We start from the raw sequence: 22,570 nt of genomic DNA, 5'->3' as shown, positions 1-22,570 counted from the left end.
AGGACTTTCACATCACACAAGCCACAACATTAAAACATTTACTGCATGTTGACATTACATTCTTTAATTTATTTAATCTCAACACGTTCAGGTTTTTGTAAAAACATACGGAAACTAAAAGCAGATATACATATTGACAAGTGATTCTTGTAACATGGAACCAGTGAGCAGTGAGACCACTGAGATGTGGCTGTTAAGCCGTGGTGCTTACAGAACTTTAATGTTGTCATTACTAACACTATATTGTACTTCATGCACCTCTTTGGGTTCATCAGCCATATTTGCTAATTTTGAACTTCCTCTTTTAAGACTTATTTTGAAAAAAAGTAATTTGAAGAACTTGTAACTGTGGGAGGAAACCGGAATCCTCAGAGGAAACCCACACTTTTTTATTTCACGTTAAACACTAAAAATCAGTCAGTTTACCTTCCTCTTATTATTGGCGTGACTAAAATTTCTTCTGAAGACGTCTAGTTAAAGATAAATGCGGATCAGATCTTCTCTACATTCAGCCATTGTTGGTTTCAGTAAGACGTCCAGCTGACAATGATTATTTGATGAACTCCACGTTCATAAATGTTTGGAAAAACATGAGTAATTCTGAATAAGTCAAATATTTGTATGGATGATAGTCAGTGTTGGTGAAGCTGAGCCGCAGTGGAACCAAACATTACAGACAGGAATTATCATGAACAATGAGTTTATTGTAAAGACTGAATGAAGACACGCATGAGGACGATGGAATTTCAGGTTTAGAGGGAAACAAAGAAGGTTAGTCGGTGTTTCCTCCACCATCCAAATAGATTTTGTGGACTTTTGTGTCCTCCTGAGCCTCCTTCCTGCTTTCCTTCTCCTCCATGTGGGTCTTTCCTGCTCTGGCAGCCTTCTTCTGGCCTTTCTTTGCTGTTCTCTTAATCTTGGTCTTTCACAGTTTCAGCAGCTCCTCCCACTGCTGGAAGCTCTTCTCCTTGTCGCTGATCTCCTGCTTCAGAACCAGATTTTTTGGCCTCCAAAGCTCTCAGCTCGGTCCTTGTCAGCTACCAGCTTCTCTTTCTCTGCTTTAAAGATTCTGATTTGCTCTTTCAGGACGATGTTCTCAGCGTTCTGCTGGATGTGGATTTGACTGTAATATTTTACAGCCTTCTGCGGAATCTCTTTCCTGAAGGATTCATCGTTTTCTGGCTGCATCGCCCTCTTTGATGTTGTCCCGATTTACTTGTAGAAAATGAAACTTCCAGACCTCTGAGGTCCTCAGGAAGAGGTTTCCTAAACGTTCCCAGAATCAGAGGAATCAAGGTAAAGCAGCTTTCAACTCCTGCATTCCTCACCGGTGGAACAAACTTTCTTCTGGAGCCAAACTGAAATGCACTGAGACAGAATGATGACGCTCGTGTCTACGTATCCAAGGCTCAATGAGTGACTTTCCCGAGAAGACGTCAACAAGCGAATGAGGAAAATCACAACATCGTGTGTGAAGAACTATTCACGCAGACACAAGTAGTACAGAGGCTGGAAGAAAACATTATGATACGCAAGATATAGAAATCCTGGAACCTGCCCCACGTCTTCTCTGCGTGATTGTTTTCACAATGTCTTCATGTATAAAATACACATTGCATATAAAAGTGATTATTCGATGAATTCCATGTTTATAAACGGTCTCAAAAACATGGAAGCCAAACATCTGTATAAATGATACAGCAACATTTCAAATGGAAGCCATCGGAAAATGTCGAAATAGAGATTGATTTAATGAAATATGAGCCATGAGAGGATTTTTTTCTAAGAAGTTAAACCAATTTAAAAGTTATCAGAGGTTAAAAACACTACAAAACAAGCACTTTTTCAAATGTGGCATAGTTTCTAGATGACTTGTGCAATCATGTGGTGTTAGAAATAGTTCTAAATGCTTTGTCTCGTTGTTGATAAATGTCCTCAACTCTTGAGAAAACTGTGTGATATTCAGTAAATAAACCACAAACAGCAGGTTCCTTCACTGAAAATGGAAGGTATCTGTAATTTTCACATTGTGAAGGACAGAATAAATCCTCCTGCAGATCAGTTTTGGCCTGCCGGCCGTATGTTTGACGCCCCTGACGAAGACGTTAGTCCTTGTTCAGTTCTTCTGCTATTTATTTAGTTATTCTTCTAAAGTGTAATGCTTCCATCTGTCCACTGCGTGCTGCTGTTGTCTTGTTTTCACTCAAAACTGAATTCCGTTCAAGTAAACAGGGAGACGACTGTTCTCAGCATGATTATGTTATTTCCACTTTTCAGAAGGAACCGCAATGACAACCAAAAAGTGAAAAATAAACCGTTACTCAGGTATTATTTTTAGTTTTCCAGAGTAACTAACACTAATAGTAGAAATCTGTCATGCAGGGCAAACCTGGAAAAGACTGCAGCTTTGAGCCAGCACCATCAGCTAAAATCAAACAAAAGATTGAAAGCTTTAATTTCTTATCATGGAAACAACATAGAGACAATCTCAAAAATGTAGTACAACAGAAAAACTGGTAAAATGCCAACAGCTTATTATTACCCTATCATCAACATTTTATACTACAACAACTAATAATAACAATATTCTACTTCTTCTTTCTGCTAATTATTATTATTTTTATTGCTGCTGTTGTTCTTCTTGACTTGATAAAGCAGTGAATATATAAGAGCAATAAATGGGATTTAATTCTGATAGCGCCCTAAAAGCCTTTTATTGTGGAGACGTCTCCGTGACGTAACGTACGTCGTGCGTCAATTGACGCTGACATCAGAGGGGGGCTGAGAGCGACCAGACGACAACAAGAAGCGCACGAGACGTCCAGGTAGCGGGAACCGTGTCCGTGTCCGTGTGGAAAGGTAAGGTGCACGCGCATAGTGCGCGTTCCGTTCGGACCCGAGGTTCTTTAACGAGGCGCGTTCACGGTGTGAGGGCGCGCGCTTTATGTTTTCCTCTTTAAGCAGCACGTCTTTGTTTATGTACGTGTGTGTGTGTGTGTGTGTGTGTGTGTGTGTGTGTGTGTGTGTGTGTGTGTGTGTGTGTGTGTTGTGCGTGTTGTGCTTTGTTACGCGTGACCCCCGGGACTAATTATTGGACCTCTGCGCGTGCCTCGTCAGTGCGCGCTCATTGAACCGTGTTTGAAATAAACAAAACATTCTGATATTATATTATATTATATTTTATTATATTATATTATATTATATTATATTATATTATATTATATTATATTATATTATATTATATTATATTATTCCTCACGTCACTCGTGGCGTTTCTTTTAATCTTTAGTTATTTTTTCTCAATTTTCGTCATTTTGATGAAATTATTTACATCAGTCGAGTCCCATACAGATAAGAACGCCTCTAGCTTCCTGTTTTTCTGCAGTTTTTTCTCGCTTTACAATATTCCAGTAAACAATTCAACATGAACATGTTAAAGTCTTAATGTTTCATCAACATAATTTAATTTTAGCTCAGTGAGGAGACAATTGATTAAAGCACTTTGTGATTCTTATCTGTTAAGGTGTTGTTTAAGGTGTTAAAGGTGTTACAAGGTGTTATTTAATGAATTTGACTGAACTTACAAGCCAGTACAATATCGACAAGGGAGTTCATAACTAACAGCCAACACCCTGTTTATTATGATTGACATGAAAACTTTTATTGCATTATTAGGGACCGAGCCCCAGATCAAGTCTATATCATCACCTCTCATTTGACCCCCTAAACCTCAATGAAAACTCACCAAATTTGGCACGTACATTCGGACTGGCGAAAAATTTTATAAAATAGAAAAATTAACCCCATCACTGCCCTAATGTGCTCTCTAGCACCACCTACATTCACTAAAATGGTTGCTACGGCCGTAGGAATGTCGTAGAGAGATCAAACTAACATCTCATTGAGATCTAAAATTCACGCACTGACACGCCTGACCTGAATTCAACAGTAAGTCCACAATTTCCATTTCAAAGTAAATTTTTGATCAAAATCACTCTTCACGAAAAAATGATCTTGTTTTCCGAACAAATTTCAAAGCAGAAAGACAGTACCATCGTCAATGTACAGTATGTGTTACCAGAAACCCTGAAAATGTCTCGGTAGTGCCACCGTCATTCTCCGGAGATAATCCTGATTTCTCATAAAAAATCTTGTGATTTTGCTTTGGCGGTCAAACACTGAGCGCTCCTCCACATCTGGGAGATTTTACAGCTCCTTTTTCTTGATCTTTAACGTTAGCATCCCGTCTATCAAACGCTCCAGAGGTTCTGGAACATCTGTCTTCACACGAACGCGATCGCGTGAGCTCGACCGCACGAACACTCTTTGTTCTGTATCACAGATGGAAGGGCGTCTATTTTTAGGCTCTTCCCTCACGACGACTTTTAAAGTGAATGTGGTCCTTTTCACACTGTCATGGCCACCTAGCTGCAGACTCGAGAATGTGTCAAGTATAGCATTGATCTGTGTGAGACGTCCACTCACTTTTCTTTTTCAACCTGGCTGAGATCAGTCGGATTAAATAAGTCTGATTTCATTTATATACTTTAACGCCATATTAAGCAATTCTTGTTCAGTCCATGTGAAAATATGGAAGAGTTGAGGGGTTTGAACTGCTTTGAACTGAACGCAGCGCACCACCTAGTGGTACGAATTGGTACTGCGAGGCCTTTCACCCTGCTGTGTGATGTTTTGGACCAGGGTTCTGCACAACATTGTGTGTTTTCTTTATTGAGGCAGCGGAGCAGATGGAGGATGGTGGGAGGCCGAGGAGGGAGAAGGAGGGAGGAGGAGGGAGGAGGAGGGAGGAGGGGCCTTGAGGGGGGAAGGTGAATAAAGGAGGGATAACTGCAGGAGAGGAGGAGGAGGAGGAGGAGGAAGAAGGGGGAGATGTTAGATGACCTGATGGAAGTCTGTGGGGAGGTGAGGGTGGGAAGGAGGGGGAGGAGCAGATGGGCTTTGTGTGTGTGTGTGTGTGTGTGTGTGTGTGTGTGTGTGTGTGTGTGTGTGTGTGTGTGTGCATGTGCTGCATCATCCAATCCTCCACCACTCCATAGATCAACCCCTCCACTGCTCCTGTGTTTGAATATTTAGATTTCTGTGAAGTTGTCTTTTGACATGTATTAACTTCGTAGCTGCATAACATGTTTTGTTGGTGTACGGTTGGTGCTTTGGCTGAAGCAGAATAATTCAGTAGCGCCACCGGGTGATTTCAAACATTACAAGAACAGAAGGAAACAGAAACTCTGCTGGCTGGTCTGTGGCAGCCGGAGAGCAAAACCCAGCCTGAACGCAGCCGGTCAAGATGCTGATCAGAGGTATTTAGGAGACTGTTTAGGCCTTTTCATCAGAGATTACTGTGTAGCCATAAATTAAATCTGTTGCAGACACTGCTCAGTTTGCTTCTGACACACTACTGGAAAATTGCATGATGGGAAAACAGAAACAAGTGTAGTCCCAGCTGGGGGGGGAATCACCACAGAGAGACTCCAGCTCATCTGCTGAAGAGTTTACATTAAAGGAAACGATGATGCAGCCTGGGAGCGACTCCACGTTTGAGATATTAGCTTCGATTAACGCTCCCTGCCTGCAGTGTTGCGTAACGGCCGCTCAGTGGAAGTGGGAATATGAGGGTGGACGGGTTTCCATGGCAGCCGGGAGCCGTGAAGCAGCCGGCCGGCGCTCCCGCTCATAAAGAGATGGATATTGTTGTAAATGCCCCTTTGTCCTTCCTGTCATTGTATAGATGAGGTCCGCCCACTTGCCCCCCCTCCTCGCCTCTGTTTCTGCCCCAGCCTCCGTCGGGCTGCGTCGGGGTGGGGGCCAGACGGGAGGGGGAGCGTGCAGAGTGCGAACACTCCACGTGTTCCCGTGTGCAGGTTCAGCTTCACACCTTTCCTGGACGGTTTGCCTGAACAGGCTGGAGTGAGTCAGAACCCCTCGCTGGCAGAGCGCGGTGCAGCTTCGCGTTTCAGTCTGAGGCCAGCCGGGAAGGCGTGCTTCGCTCAGGAAACGCTGAGAAGAAACACTGAAAACTCCAGACTCCTAAGAAAGACCCGGTTTCTTCTAGAATAGTGATAAATAACACATTGGTTTCCATTGGTCTGCCCACATCGGGCCTTTTTCCTTAATATGAGCATTTAAGTTGATGATGGTACAGTCCTGTCTTTTTGCTTTATTCTTCAGAGTAACATCCATCTGTCCGTCTGTCCATCCATCCATCCGTCCATCCCTCCATCCATCCGTCCATCCCTCCATCCATGCACCAGGACAACATGCCAACACCAGTACCTGGACTGGAACTGAGCCTAGAGCCCGGACCCCTGGAACCGGGGGTGCTGGCCACTGCAGCAGCGTTCTGTTATTCCTGGTTCTACTGCACTCCCCCTCGGAGATTCCTTCACTGCAGCTCCACCCTGATCACGTTTGTTTTCCGTCCGGTTCCTCTCTCAGATCTCCTGAAGAACGACCATGCCTGTGGCCTCCACCAGGACAGAGCCAGGTGAGAGCAGGCTCCGCCCACCTCAGCACCAGACTCACTGTTCTCCAGTCTGCCTCACTCCACTGCAGTCCATCATAATGATGGCGCTGCGGAAATTTATCAAACTACTTTGTGTGTGTGTGTGTGTGTGTGTGTGTGTGTGTGTGTGTGTGTGTGTGTGTGTGTGTGTAACGTAGTGCCCCAGGTGTTAGACGCGATGAGCGACAGCACCACCAGCACCACCACTGCCAATGACCTGGACCTCATCTACCTCAAGGGCATCATGGAGAGCCCTGTGGTGGGACACACACACACACACACACACACACACACACACACACACACACACACACACACACACACACACACACACACACAGCTCCAGAGGTGTCTGACAGGCTTGCGGTGTGTCCACTCTGGTGTGTGTGTGTGTGTGTGTGTGTGTGTGTGTGTGTGTGTGTGTGTGTGTGGCCGTTAGGAGCAGGAGGAGGGCCTGAAGGAGCCTCGACTGTCCCCGGTGAGGGAGAACAACGTGGAGCTCCTGCAGGAGATCCTCCGAGACCTGGACCCCTTCACGCATCGCTCCGACACTGCAGCCGAGCTGGCCCGCATCCTCACACAGCCTCACTTCCAGGTACCACACACACACACACACACACACACACACGGCCCTGAAGAGCTGGTCTGGATCAGTAACCCGTGTTTTTCCTTCAGTCCCTGCTGGAGACTCACGACTCGGTGGCCTCTCAGACCTGTGACAGCCCTCCTCCCAGTCCCTGTGACTTCGTGGATCACGACCCGGAAGACGGACACACACCCAACACACACCTGCCACCCGACGCCATCCGCATGGTGGGCATCCGCAAAGTGGCGGGCGAGCATCTGGTAGGTCAAACACACACGTTAAGAATCATTTAGAAGTTATCGGCACTCTCCTGTATTTATAACATTACTTTGTTTTGATTTTTTTTTTTTAACAAAATAAAGTTCTCAAGCAATATTTTGAACAAATCATCTTGGTTAACGCCACAAGCACCATCAACTGTTTGTGAGGCTGAACTGTCTGAACGTCATTTCGTAACAGGCCACAAAGACTGAACAAAAAGTTTTATTTTGAAATGGGACATTTTCATTGCTGTTAATCTGCATTAAGTTTTATTTTGAAAAATACTTCTTTCCTGAGCTTCTCTCCATCCTTTTTTAGTGCATCACGAAGTCTTCATGAAGGCATTTTTATGCACCTTCTGCAGAAAAATTATGTTTAAAAAAGTTCTGTGGTGCAAAAAATGTTTTGGAGCGCTGTTGTAATTCTCCGTTAAAAGACCCGTTACCGTCTGAGCTTATTGGTCCTGCAGTATTCCAACAGCTCGTTTAGTGCCGGGGCTCGGTATCCATTGCGAACCCCGTCTGCTATTAAATTCAAACTTGGGATTTCACTTCATTTGAGTCAAACAGTGCCGTTTAATTAGCAGAAAACCTCCAGTTGACTGAGAATATTCCACAGTCCGTAGATTAAAGAATAAAATCTCCCATCAGAATAAGGTGGTGCAGGTTGTTTCAGTACCTGCCACCACATGCTACCAGCGTCCAGCAAAACGACAATATTTAAATAACTTTGGACATTCTGAATGTCATAATGCCAATAATAGAAATAGAATATTTAATAACTTAGTATCCTCTAAATCTGTTTTTCATTATAAAACCAAATGCATAGAAAGTGTTCACAATAAATTAGTCCCTGTTTGTTTTATTATGTTATTGGCTGCAGTTATTTAATTTTAAAATGTTTTTTTAAAGGGAATTGAAGTAAATGTTATTTATCGATGAGCTTTCACAGATAAAAGTAAGACATAATTCTCTTCAGCGAAGTAATAACCGACTACTGTTGTTATTTCACTCTGAGCTTCATTGAAAAACTGTCAAATTATGTAAACATGAAAATGTATTACAGTATTCGTCTGAGATGTAGAAAAATGACAAATTAATGAAGACCATCCTCCCCTCTTTTTTTTTTTTTTTTTTTTTTTTTTTCTTAACTCTGGACTGACATAATTCTGGACTGACATAATGAATATATGTCTGCGCTCAATTCTGAACACACACTGAAACACACACACTGGTGTGCGGTTCGTGTCAGTGAAGCCGGCTTTGAGGGAGGTGTGTTGACCGGACGTGGTGTTCCAGGGCGTGACCTTCAAGGTGGAGGGAGGAGAGCTGGTGATCGCGAGAATCCTCCACGGCGGGATGGTGGACCAGCAGGGCCTGCTGCACGTCGGAGACATCATCAAAGAGGTTCTCCACAACTCCCGCTCTGCTCTGGTCCTGGAGGCTGGAGCTCCGCCCACCGCTCCTGACGCGAGGCTCCGTCGGCTGACGTCTTGTTGTGTGTCCAGGTGAACGGACGGGAGGTGGGCCGGGACCCGCGGGTGCTGCAGGAGGAGCTGCAGGCCGCCAGCGGGAGTGTGGTGTTGAAGATCCTGCCCAGCTACCACGAAGCCATCCCGCCCCGACAGGTGGCGCAGGAACACACACTCCAGCGTCAGCTGCAGAACAGAGCGTGACCGAAGCCCCGGAGCTGAACAGAGTGTGTGTGTCTCTGTTTCAGGTGTTCTTCAAGTGCCACTATGACTACGACCCGGCCAATGACAACCTGATTCCCTGTAAGGAGGCGGGGCTTCGCTTCGAGACGGGCGACATCCTGCAGATCGTCAACCAGGACGACGTCAACTGGTGGCAGGTACGGAAGCAACCTGCTTCAGGGGGGAGGAGGGGTCGACAGCCCGCCCTGGAGCCACAGGTGACTCTGTGTGTGTGTGTGTGTGTGTGTGTGTGTGTGTGTGTGTGTGTGTAGGCCCTCCACGTGGAGGGGGGCAGCGCCGGCCTCATTCCCTCCCAGATGCTGGAGGAGAAGAGGAAAGCCTTCGTGAAGAGAGACGTGGAGCTGACTCCTGCAGGTGACGCCGCTCTCTGTCTCCCTCTGGTGGCCGCCGCTACACACTGCAGTCAGAAGTCATTCAGGGTGAACGTGGAGAAGATCTGAGGAGAGTTCTGTGTTTAGAAAGAAGTAATGTGAAGGGAAGAGAAGAAGGTTGTAATAAGGAAATGAAGATGAATCTGAATAAAAATAGAATATGTCTTGGTATAATCTTAGGATCATCTAATGTCTTCAGTCAATAAGTTAACACTGTTAAATGTTATCAGTGGATCATTCATCATTCAGGATTTAAAACAAGTAATCCTCTGCTAGTTAACACTGAATTCACTCTTCAGAATTCCAGTTTAATATAATAATATTAATATAACTGTAATCCAGCGACCTCACAGGGTCTCGATCAGACGATCTGATTCAGAGTCGACTCGATAACGCCGTTCTTTCACTCTGACAGGAAATCTGTGTTCTGGTGTTGGAGGGAAGAAGAAGAAGAAGATGATGTACGTCACCACCAAAAACGCAGGTATCTCTGTCGCCCCAGTCGTCCTCCAGCGTGGCGTCCTCCTCCCAGCTCCTCACGGCGCCCATCATGTCTTCTTCTCCCAGAGTTCGACAGACATGAGATCCTGCTCTACGAGGAAGTGGCCAAAGTCCCGCCTTTCAAGAGGAAAACGCTGATTCTGATTGGCGCTCAGGGCGTCGGCCGGCGCCGGCTGAAGAACAAGCTCCTGCTGAGGGATCCGCAGCTGTTCGGCACCACCATCCCGTGTAGGAGACGCCCAAGACGGACGGACGGACAGCCGGCGTCCTGCTCGCCGCCGCTCTGACCGTCTCTTTGTCCTCCCGTGTTCAGACACGTCTCGGAAACCCAAGAAGGGCGAGCGCGAGAGTCGGATGTACGGCTTCACCAGCCGCAGCAAAATGGAGGCTGACATCAAGAACGGGCGCTACCTGGAGCACGGCGAGTACGAGGGGAACCTGTACGGCCTGAAGATGGACTCCATCCACGAGGTGGTGGAGGCGGGACGCGTCTGCATCCTGGACGCCAACCCCCAGGTGAGCCCTGACGTTTGACTGAGGCGGGGCTTGGTTCATGTGTTCATGTTGTGTGTGTTTGTGTGTTGTTTTCAGTCCCTCAAAGTGCTGCGGACCTCCGAGTTCCTGCCCTACGTGGTCTTCCTGCAGTCCCCGGACTTCGAGGTGCTGAAGGCCATGAACCAGTCGGCGGTGGAGGCCGGGGTGGTCGCCAAGACGCTGACGGTGCGACGGACCGACCCGCCCTTCTCCTCCATTCAGCCCTTCACACTCAGAACGCTCACCTCAGCCTCACCTTCGTCCTCTGTTCCTGCTCCTCCAGGAGCGATCCGGATAAAATTACAATCCATGGTTTATTGTTAAGATATTCTAATAAGAAAGCTTCCAGCCCTGAATGTGACATTCAGCACATCTGTATTGGTTTTGCGTCATGTGACCAATATGAGGAAGCTTCTGATGTATAAACCATCTGTGACCACTAGAGGTCACCGATTGATGACCTCTAGTGACCATATTTGAGATATTTAATGTTCAGATGTGCATCAGATTCTCTTTCGTCTCTTCATCGCGTGATTTTTATTTATTGTTTTAAACGTCCTCCTCCTGCCCTCCTCAGGATGAAGAGCTGCGGAGGACCTGCAGCGAGAGCGCCAAAATCCAGGCGGCGTACGGCCACTACTTCGACCTCAGCATCGTCAACGACAACCTGGACGAGACGTACCGCACCGTCAAGGCGGCGCTGGAGACGGTCTCCAAGAACCCCCAGTGGGTCCCGGTGACCTGGGTCTTCTAGTCTCCCCCCGCCTTCCCCGAGTCGTCGGCGTTACTTTTAGCGTTAGCTTAGCATCGTGAGGAAAGCACAGAAGGGGATCAGACGAATGTGTGTGTGTGTGTGTGAGAGAGTGTGTGTAGTGCTAAACCACTGACCATTTTCTATGTTTTGTATGTTTTTCTACATTGTTCGTGCCATTACTGATGTCCATTGTTTACATATCAGGAGCAGCTCGCCGCTCGGGCGGCGCTCGCGTACCGGACGAGTTCAGATCAGCCCGCGTCGTATCCGACCAACAAACTTCTTGCCTGTTTGCTTTTTCTTCTTCATTTCATCTGCTTTTCCGCTCGAACACATTGAGAAAGCACGAAAGTCGACCTTTAACCTCCAGATTAGCGTCTGTCAGCGAGCCACTGCCGCCGTCTGCAGGCCAGCAGCGTCATCATTTCACATTTCTGAGAAGAAATGACGAAACAAACAATAAGTGGTGAATAAAATAAGAGTTATGTGTTAAAACTAGGTGTCATCTCCATAAATAAGGCCTGATCATCTTTCCCTCGTGATTCAGTGTGACGGGAACCGGTTTGTTTTCTCTCAATCAGATCAGTTTCCCAGCAGCCCCAGCCACTGTTGTTTTTTTTCTTTTTACTTCAGTTGCTGGATTTAACAGACCATGGAGCTGTTTGGTCAGTTTACTGACTTGAAACAGTGCTGTTGTGTTATTAAGGTACTAAGATGCTTTTTTATGAGAAATCTTCTGTTTGCACTGTTTAATACCTTCAATTTGTCTTTATTACAATTCTTTTCAAGAATTTCTTCACTTATTTCATCATTTCTTCTCAGAAGTTCAGATTGCATGCTGGGAAGAGGATGTTTCTGACTGTTTTACTCCTCCATTACAGTAATTATGAAGTCTTGAGGGAAATGAGGAGTTTGGTTCAAGATTTAAAACCTTTTTAGAGTCGGTGTTAAAAAACACTCCTGAATGATCCATGTACTAAACATCAACAAGCTGTAAAAAGTGCCAAAATAGCTGAACGTCTAAGCTTTCCTGTCGTCTCATCCTGATGTCTCTGCGTTCTGGACTGACCGGTGTATACAGGGGGGTATGGAGAGCAGAGAAAACCCTGTTTGGAGTCATTTTGTGGAGAGCGGACGGCAGATCCTGCTCAGGCCGGTACGCTCACAGTCAATAACAGCAGGTCTGTTTGTGCCGTTCCCTCCGGAGCCGCAGAAAACTCCTCCAGCTCATTTTACTTCTGTGTGTTTGTGGCAGCTACAGAGTCCTTCTGATGCACAACCAATCCTTTATACGCTAAAAAAGATGTTTTCAGTCAGTAAACTGATGTTTCTCCCGGCCCAGAAACGTCTGGCAGCTACACTGGGATTGTGGAGAAGTCCTGAATCGCACTGTGTACTTTCTATTTGACTTCTGGAACCGCCATTGATGCAATAAGACCGTGTTTTTCCCTCGTGTCTTGGAAACGTTGTGTACATAAACTGTAAAGTCTCCGAGCTTGGACCGTACGCACTGCATGTACACGGTGGTGAGAGTGAGTCCCACTTCTTCAACGTTTCATGACCGTGATGCATCCTGGAGTTCACCGCAGAACAGACGTGCCAGTCTCACATTTACAGTCCGCAGATCTGTAGCGGATCTCTACGTTTTGGCAGATGGAAGACAGACTGGCCGATGTGTCCGGGACTAACTGCGGTGCATCACTGTCATATATCAGCTCCAGAATGTAATTCCAGTGACTTTGAAAAACCGTGAAGTCATTAAACTGAATTTATGTGTAAAGTAAACACGGAGTGTCTTTTTAAATCTTCTCATGGAAACAAAAGCTTGATCGCATGTGAGAGGAGCAGGATGGATTCCAACCCCAAGAAGCTGCTAATCTTCACTAGACTGCACAGAAAGAATGAGTGAGTGGACTGAATATAGAGGATGGAGATTTGGATCATTTTGGTTTAATACGTGATTCTGATTCAAGATTCGAGACCTTAATTTTCATCATAAATCTGCAGGAAAGAATGAAGGTGAAACTCCCTGAAAAAACTGGAGAGGATATTAAAGGAATATATAAATGGAATCAAGTATCAATGACAATACACATACATACATATGAAATCAGCAACATAGCCTGATATTACTGTATTGCCCATGAAATGTGGTTTCCCAGTCACTTGTACCAGGGAATCCGGCAGACTTCAGCCCTTTGAAGGCTGGGGAGGAGAAGCTGTTTTTCTGTTTGTCTGAGTTTGAATTGGCGTTGAACAGAGTGTGATAAGAATGTTTTCACTCCGGGCCTGGTAGACGTCCTCAGCGTCCAGCGGCTGTGTCCTCACGACTCTGTGATCCTCTGCGGCGCCTCCTGTTCCCTCCTGGTCCAGCTCCAGCCTGCATGTGGCGCTAATGCAGGATGTTTATAAGGTCACTCCAGAGGATCAGGACATTTCACACCTCAGCACTGACATTTCACACAACCCATGTATAAAATGTTAAAATGTGCAGTTTTGAGCAAGTTCTACTGGTCCTGACACCAAATGTAAAAAAAATTGGGACAAAACGTTTTAAAACATGTTTCAATGTATCAAATATGTCTAGAGTTCTTCCAAAAACAGTTAAAATGCATAAAAATGTATTTTATTTTGTGTTATTCTGCTCACCAAAGTCTCTTGGAATTATGGAAACATTTGTTTTTGATCGACATGATATTTAAATTATTCATTATGTGAGGAGTCTGTGTCCCACAACAGCACTCGGCTGTCAGCAGAACATCTTCATCACAGTAGAAGAAGAAGAAAACAGTGAGTCACATGACACGATGCAAGCAGTCTGGGTGGAGAAAAGGTCTGCCTTCTCTCCTGTTTTCATGTTTTATAAGATCGTCAGCCTTGCTTTACTGTCTCAGTCTACCTCACACAACCCTGTTACACAAATAAGTTTATTATTATTATCTTACTGACTCCAGTAAATTAACAAATAAAGCGTAATAAAAGCAGCGAGCGTCAGGGAGAGGGTGAAGATGTCACCGGTGTCAGGAGGTCAGTGTACGTCCCGGGACGCCATCCGGTCCAGCAGATTTCCTCCCACAGGTCTTATCGGTGGTTAATGGGGGGCCGGGGGATTCCTGTGGCAGCTTCTTATGGCCTGAAACCCTGATGTACTGATTGTGAACCTCTGGATGTTGAAGGTTTCAGATGTCCTACAGTCCCACTGGGCTCTGAAGGCCTCATTGTGAAGTCCTGAAGCGGAACGCTGCTGATTTCAAGCCTCCCCTAATATTCTTCTGGAGGCCGTCCGTCCCCGGGCGGCTCGGTAATGAAGCGCTGCGTGGGTTTTGAGGCCGGCTGCTCGCTCTGAATGAGCCGCCTCTCTTCTGCGACGGTCTCGTGCTCTCAGCATGAAACACTGTGCAAACCGCTCCTGAAATTCAGGGGTAAGATTTTTCCAAAGGTCACATGTGAAGTCTTTAAAAAAAAGAGAGATTGAGATCCACCCCTCACGTTATCCTTGGCCTCCTCATCTGCTTGGTGCTTCTTTCTGAAGGAACCGTTGAAGGAGCAGCTCTCCTCTTCGTTCTGTCCGTCGGTCTTCCTCTCCGGGACTCGTCTTCCTCTCCGGCTCTGACATGTGGTGGTGGCTGCTCGGCCTGCTGGGCTGCGTACTGCTGGTGATGACCGTCCTGTTTCTCATCACCGGGCATCGCTACAAGGTGTTCAGTGAGAAGTGCGTGAGGCCGCCCGGACCCCTCGTCACCGACCGCAAGCAGAGGGACACCCGGCTGAAGAGAGGTGAGCGAGGCCGTGGGACCACCTGATTATCACACTTCAGCACTTTGAAATGATCATAGATTCAAATCCAGCATGTCATCCACATCCAGAGACTCCTGGGATTCAGTGGAGGCAGGTTGTGTCTTTATTTAATAAGGCCTTTCTTCTCAGACACTCAGTTACAAACAGAAAGAAACCAGAGACACTTTCTCCAAATCATCGAAAAGTAAAAGGACTGGTATTGATTTCCTTTAATCCTCAGTCAAAGCTTCTCAGAATGCCATAAAAACAAGTGGAGATTGTTCATTTTCATGAATGCGAGGGAGAATTTTTGACATTTGGAGCTTTATGCAAGTGGAACTTGACAATTTTCTTCAGCCTTGATTTGTTCAGAATCAGCTGCTTCTCTCGTGCTCACAAACTAAAACCGATTAAAGTTGTACTTAGGTTAATGTCACAGTAGATAAATCACTGCTATCATTTGATTTTGTGTAAAATTAAGGGTTGAGATGTTAATGCGGTAATGTTCAGCCTTTTTAAGGCTTATTTATAAAGACGGGGCAAAAATATTTTAAGTTTTTTGGGCAACTCATAATCTTGAATTACGATTGGATGTTAACATGACAAGCTTAAATGGTCAACCTAATTGACCTTGCTGTGTTTGCGGTAAGCCAATTGAATTTCTGGTATGAGTATGACATTACATTTAGAAAAACATTTAGATATTTTTGCTGAAAATGATTTCGTACTGGATTTCCTGGTATTAGCAGAATCAATATTGGCTTCCTGTTTCTGAAGGACTGACTGGGGAAGCTGTGTTTCCCTGCAGGCTTCCTCGCAGACCGCGTCCCGGCGTCTCTGGACGCGGTGGTGATCGGCAGCGGCGTGGGCGGGCTGACGGCGGCGGCGCTTCTGTCCAAAGCCGGGAAGAAGGTGGTGGTTCTGGAGCAGCACGATCAGGCCGGAGGCTGCACACACACCTTCGAGAACAAGGGCTTCGAGTTTGATGTGGGTAAGAATGAAAGACGTCCCAAAGCCGTCCGGTCGCAGCTGCAGCAATTCCAGCCCTCAGTTTGAGGAGGGAGAGTCAGACACCTGGTCGCAGATCATCTGACGACGGACGTGGTTTGATACGGTGTTCAGTAGCTCACTGAGCCTCCCGCCTCCGTCAGGGATCCATTACCTGGGCCAGCTTCACGAGAACGGCATGCTGAAGGTGGCGTTGGATCAGATCACAGAGGGGCAGCTGCAGTTCACCCGGCTGGAGCAGCACTTCGACACGCTGATCCTGGGTCAGTCCGACCAGCGCAGGTACCGCACGCCTCGTCCTCTGACCGCAGAAACACCAAGTCCATTTAAGATTGTGACAGTTTCATTTTCCATCATATTGCGTTTGGCCAATTCACTGGTTCTGTCACTCCTCATCATCGCTTTCAAAGCAAGATTCTCAAAAAGATGCGTATGCCGTAAAAATGCGGTTCTCTCAGAGCTTACATCTGGTCATTTTTCAGAGAGTACCACATCCATGCAGGGAAGACGGAGATGGCAGCGAGCCTCAAGAGGCAGTTCCCAGGAGAAGAGGAGGCCATCGACGAGTTCATGAGGCTCATGAAGGTAAAGAGGGAGCACGAAGGTGGAAACCAGGAGGAGGAAGTGATTACTGGATGTTAGAGGAGTCAGTACGGTGGTTTAGAGGTTCGTACTCTCACCACACAGCTCATTCTTGGGCCTCGAGCACTGAGTACAGCAGACCTGTCAAGCATGTTAGATCTCATTGTTTTCTTTGATTTTTTTAAAAAGACATTTCTTAATACCTGCTACTGGGTCCGTGAGACCTGGTTTGTGGTTGGTTTCAACTTCAGATGATTAATCGATTCTCTGATTTCCTTTCTTCTTTTTAAGCTGGCATCCAGGAGGACACCTCTAATTGCCATGTTGAAGATGATACCACTGTGGATGGTTCATTTTCTCATTCGGTTCGGCCTGTTGGATCGTCTGTCCTCAGTTTTCCGCCTGGCAACATCGAGCCATTCAGAAGTAATGTCGGGCCTCACGCAGAACAAGGACCTGCAGGCCCTGTCGGCCTACCTGTTCTACGGTACCGGACTCTCCTGCAGAACCCACGGTCCTCGTTCACCGCCGCTGTGCCTCACCTGCTGCTTTCTTTATTCACATAGGCGTCCCTCCAAAAGAGTCCAGCTTTCTGATCAACGCTCTCCTTCTTCACCACTACAAGCGTGGTGCGTATTACCCACGAGGGGGCGCCAGTGAGTTTGCCTTCCACATCATCCCGGTCATCCAGCAGGCGGGCGGCGCCGTGCTGGTGAGGGCTCCGGTCCACCGCATCCTGCTGGACCAGCAGGGGAAGGCCTGCGGTGAGTCCAAGAGCCGGATCAAGCCGACACTGCAGCAGTCCCACTGTCACCTGGTTTTTCAAACAGCTGATTCATCAGCTGTTCAGCTCCTTACTTCATTTTGAAAAGTGAGCTTTTCCACAGAAATAGTTTTCTTACAGCTGTCTTGAACTCCAGCTGTCGCTTTCATTACTGTCTGGTAAACCTGCCTTCTCTGCCTGCTCTTACTGGAAAAATGCTATGTTTACATCCAAGCTCCTAAAAAAAGTACTGAATCCCTGCAAATACCTTAAAATACAATTGAACATTCAGAATAACATCGTACAACTGGAAATAGACAGGTCCTTAAATTCAAGCATTCAGGGAATCAGATTGTGCCTGTACCACTGAAATGTGTTGACTTCATTTATTCCAGGAATTCCTCTAGAGCCTCGGTTCTCAAACTGTGGTGCCCTCTAGTGGTACGTGGGGAACTTCTTTTGAAACTGAAGTTGACGACAGTGAAGCGAGCAGGAGTGCTAGTGGCAGCGTAGCCGAAGTGTCACCGGCGTCTGCTAGCGTTAGCAACAAACGAGGCTGCATGTGCGTGCGTGTGTGTATGAAAGAAAGAGAGAGAGAGAGAGAGAGAGAGGGAGAGAGAGAGAGAGGGTGAGAGAGAGAGAGAAAGAGAGAGAGAGAGAGGGGGGGGATGTGAGTAAAGGCTGGTCCATGCTTCACACGTATGCGTTTCCGGGTCCGCTTTGGGGTGTCCGTGCACCACCGATGTGCACACGCTTTCTCTCATGCTACAGTTTGGGCGCAGCTGTGCGCGTTCCATGCAGATGCGCTGATCCACGCATCCTCAAGAAGCTTTTCCGGCACTACAGACTGTTTATCTGCTCTTTTATTACAGATTATTTAGAGAAAATTAAGCACATACATTGTCAGTACATTATGATTTACTATTAAAGTTTATTTAGCCTTTTTTTTCTGTTTCTGAATCACGGGGGCGGCGCCCGAGCAATTAAATACTTTCATTTCAGTCGGCAGACCTTCTCCTCCCTCCCGACAAAGTCTGTTCTCTCTATCCACGAGTTTTTCACTCTCTCGGTGTCTTTGAGTGGAGCATTCAGGTTGTAGCTCCGTCTACCGTCACTTTTACCATCATGTTTTGTTTGCTGTGGCGCTCCGGCGCGACCTGTGCGCAACGCGGTCTCAGAGAGGGAGGGTTGCCCCTTTCTGTGTGACAGTAGTTCTAGTGTTATGCCTTTGCTAACTGTGACAGACAGAATTAAACAAAAACATAGAGACCAAGAATATTAGAAATATGCCTGCTTTCTGTATGTGTTGTTTTTAATTAAACAGGGTAGACTGTGTCTTACACACACACACATATATATATATATATATACATACATACATACATATACATATATATATATATATATATATATATATATATATATATGTATGTATGTATGTATGTATATATATATATATATATATATATATATATATATATATATATATATATATATATATATATATATATATGTATGTATATTTAATTTGGTCATAATGGTGGTACTTGGAAAGCCTAATATTTTCTGAGGTGGTACTTGCCTTAAAAAGTTTGAGAAACACTGCTCTAGAGCAGAATCTACCAACTTTAACTTGTACTTTAATGTTGCAAAGTATTCCTGGTTATTTCCTTTTGGATGAAATTGTGTGTGTGTGTGTGTGTGTGTGTGTGTGTGTGTGTGTGTGTGTGTGTGTGTGTGTGTGTGTGTGTGTGTGTGTCTTAGGTGTGACTGTGCTTAAAGGACAGGAGGAGGTCGAGGTCCGCGCTCCTGTTGTCGTTTCCAATGCTGGGATCTTCAACACTTTCCAGAAATTTCTACCTCAGCACATCCAGGACAAAGAAGGTACCTATAAACGAGAGTTCTGAGGCTTCCTGTATCTGATTGCTGGATTTTCTCTGGAGTTTCCGCGTTTCCTTGTCCTCGTTTCCTTGTGTGTGCAGAGGTGAGGTCCCTGCTGGGCATGGTGCGTCATGGGATGGGCTCCTTCTTGGTCTTCGTTGGTCTTGATGGAACAAAAGAGGAGCTGGGCATTGTTTCCACCAACTTCTGGATGTACAAAGACAATGACTTGGACTCGCTGTAGGTTCTTGCTCTGCTGAATTAACTCAACATTGTCTGTAACTGAGTGGATTTATAACCCCTGATATATATTTTGTGTCCTCTTGTGTCTGTTTTCATTAACTTCTCCTGAAGTATGGAGCAGTACGCCTCCCTCAGCAGAGATCAGGTGTTAGGAAATATTCCAATGATGTTCATCACCTTCCCGTCCGCTAAAGACCCCACGTCCAGCATCAGACACCCAGGTAGTACACAGTGTCACACACACACACACGTTTCTACGCCTTCTGAATCAGTGAGTGGTTATTTCACTGCTGATTTATATCCGTTTCAATCAATCAATCAACTCTTTAACTTTCTTCTGTTCACATGAAATGAGCAGACTGATGTCTCTTTAAGACTGTAGATTACTGGTTTGCATTCATCATAACAGACTCAAGAATTCACATATAAAGATGCAAAAAAAACAAACGACCCCAAACTGTCATTGTTGGTAAAGTAAAAAAAAAAAAAAAAAAATCAAAACGATTACAGATATCAAAAGACGCTCTAAGGAGGAAGTGTCACCACTGCACAGCTCACAACAGCTTCAGTTTAAGTTTATTCAGTCGTTATTCTGATGTTTTTTTAAATTTATTTTTATTTTTTTATTTTGTCTTTTAATGCTGTTAAATTTTCATAATATCAGTTAAATTCAGCCTGGTGCAGACGACGCGGCCTGACAGTTTTACAGATGCAGCAAAGACATGACTGAAATGCCGACTGTCAAGCAACTTAATCTCTCTGATGTGAAAAGAAAAATGGTTTTGCTTGGCAAATTTCCTGTTTTGCTTTTGAGAACCTGAAAAACTCATTCCTCGCAGTCAGTCCATGAAGGTCACGGCATTTCTGTTGTTGTTGGCCTCGACTGAGCTGTTTGCAGGCTTTTCATACAGAATAAATGGAGCACAAAGTGCTTGACACATTAAAAACAGAAGAGTTTGGAAAGAGGTTAACAAGGTAAACAGGAATGTGTGGCATGCTGCGTTAGAAACGTGACTCTTTAAATATGTTGACGTTGTTCACTGTGGTTCAGTTGCAGCTTCGATTTTTTTCTCATTTGACAGGTTCATAAAAATTCATCCTACATGCATGAAAGGTTTTAAAAAGTGTCTCCATTTTGTCTGTAGACAGAAACAACTCTACTTGCTTCTGATTGGATGAAAACCTCCCGACAAGCTCCAAACCCACAGCGGCTCCTTTAGTGGCCACTGGCTTGTTAATGCTGCTAATGCTAATGCTACTTACAGGATGATTACTATTAATCCATTTCTCTCAGGTCACAAATGAAGCTCAGCTAACATTCAGTGGATCGATTTGTTGATACCTGATCAATCAATTGCTAAAATTGGCCTTGATCTGATACCAACCAATAAGGTCAGGACATTTCTACTCGTCTCTCACCAGTAGAATTTTGAGATGGACAGCTCTCGTTCTGTCTTTCTTCTCTTCTGTCGCGACTGTAGGGAAGTCCTGCATGACGTTGCTAACCATGGCTCGCTACGAGTGGTTCGAGGAATGGGAAGGGACAAAGCTTGGCAAGAGGGGGCAGGACTACTTGGATCTGAAGAACAGCATGGCTCAAGAACTGCTGGACTGGGCGCTGACCATTTTCCCTCAACTGCGAGACAAGGTATGTCTCTAGCGTTTGTGTTAGCATCTGTCCTTGATTGGTCCATCGATCCATGGTGTGTGTTGTTGTGTTCAGGTGGTAATGGTGGATGCTGCCACCCCTCTGACTAACGTCCACTACCTGGGCGCTCCGAGAGGAGAGATGTACGGCGCCGAGCACAACTTGGAGCGCTTCGACCCCGAGGCAGTCGCCAGGACTCGAGCTAAGACGCCCGTTGACGGGCTCTACTTAACAGGTGGCTGAAACTGTAAAACTGACTGAAGTAAACAAATAAACACAAGCTAATTTGTCTTTTCTCATTTGAGGTAGGATTAAGAAATGAACCCACCGTGTCCTGGATGTTTTAATGCATGCACGTTCCTTGACGGCCACACCGTCCTGCTGTCTTTGTGTGCAGGTCAGGATGTGTTCTGTAATGGCATGGCTGGAGCTCTCCACGGAGGTCTGCTGTGCGCATCGGCCGTCCTCAATCAGACCCTCTACGTCGACCTCCTGGCCCTGAAGACGCGCCTCAAGAACAAGCAGAACAATCACAGGCAGACCTAGTAGCAACAGATCTGTGGTGGAAGGTTCCGATGTCGGGCGTCTCCCGAATGAAGAACTTCATTTCCTATCGTCTGCTTGTACCTTTCCACATTTGTTTTTACTCGCATGTCTTTTTGAAGCTTTTGTCTTCAATGGAAAATCCTTTTCAAAATAAGGCACCCATAGAGGTATACATGCTGAATGTAAATAAGCAAGGTTAACCTGAGTGACTGGTTCGAGCTACTTATTTTTATGGAAATAGAGATTTAGTAAGTGATCAGGGATGTTGTCTTAGCTCCAGAGCTGAACATTTGAGGGAAATAGAAGTTTCAAATAGCTCAAGAAGATGATTACATGATATTTAAGTACCATCTCAAAGCCACTGCTACTAGCCACAGCTACTTTGGGGTGGTTTTACTTTTGGACGTGAATGTAAGTCTTTGATTTGACAGAATAAAAAGCTTGTGTCCAATAACGTTCCTGTTTCACTGTATCAGCAACACAGCCGAGCTTCCTCACATCAACTCAGGCCTGTTCAGGGTGAGAACAGAGAGAGTTCCACCCTGAACTCTCCTTCACATCCACCTCCACTGGAGTCCAGTACAGACACGACGTCCTTTAGGACAGCAGTCCACAACCGTCAAGCAACACTTTCACCAAGTCTCCATAAACCTCTGTGTTTAAACATCTTTAAATTTCGAAATAAAGATAACACACTAATATTTATTCAGCGTTAAGTTGTTGCATTTCTGTAAAAACTTAATATTGTATGGTTGTTTCAGTCATTAAAGGTGTTACGTTGCAGTTCTTTTATCCATCGTTTGTCTTAGCTCTCAGCCTGTTTTTGCTTTCATTAGCGTTTCAGTAATGAGACATTTATGAACTTCTACTGTTACATTATT

At 45.5% G+C, this 22,570-nt stretch overlaps 2 protein-coding genes across 2 annotated transcripts; both read left to right on the top strand.

The window, feature by feature from the left end:
• The first annotated feature begins 2,793 nt into the window (after positions 1-2,793).
• On the top strand, positions 2,794-13,013 carry LOC115387759 (MAGUK p55 subfamily member 2-like). Its single transcript, XM_030090603.1, has 15 exons — positions 2,794-2,859; positions 6,187-6,335; positions 6,454-6,502; positions 6,679-6,779; positions 6,960-7,115; positions 7,196-7,366; positions 8,666-8,773; positions 8,875-8,994; positions 9,087-9,218; positions 9,333-9,435; positions 9,868-9,936; positions 10,020-10,181; positions 10,267-10,469; positions 10,545-10,673; positions 11,065-13,013. The coding sequence occupies exons 3-15, from the start codon at positions 6,472-6,474 to the stop codon at positions 11,239-11,241; spliced, it is 1,662 nt and encodes a 553-aa protein (XP_029946463.1). The 5' UTR covers positions 2,794-2,859; positions 6,187-6,335; positions 6,454-6,471; the 3' UTR covers positions 11,242-13,013.
• Positions 13,014-14,855: 1,842 nt separating this feature from the next.
• Positions 14,856-21,790, top strand: LOC115387761 (all-trans-retinol 13,14-reductase-like). The gene is made up of 12 exons (XM_030090606.1): positions 14,856-15,018; positions 15,827-16,009; positions 16,170-16,308; positions 16,509-16,611; positions 16,900-17,095; positions 17,175-17,372; positions 19,136-19,255; positions 19,354-19,492; positions 19,607-19,716; positions 20,977-21,143; positions 21,219-21,378; positions 21,541-21,790. The coding sequence occupies exons 1-12, from the start codon at positions 14,856-14,858 to the stop codon at positions 21,687-21,689; spliced, it is 1,827 nt and encodes a 608-aa protein (XP_029946466.1). The 3' UTR covers positions 21,690-21,790.
• Positions 21,791-22,570: the final 780 nt, after the last annotated feature.

This window comes from Salarias fasciatus, chromosome 4 (assembly GCF_902148845.1).
Source record: "Salarias fasciatus chromosome 4, fSalaFa1.1, whole genome shotgun sequence".
NCBI lineage: Eukaryota > Metazoa > Chordata > Actinopteri > Blenniiformes > Blenniidae > Salarias > Salarias fasciatus.
Note: the sequence above shows the minus strand (reverse complement) of the source record. Positions and strands in the feature narration are given on the sequence as shown.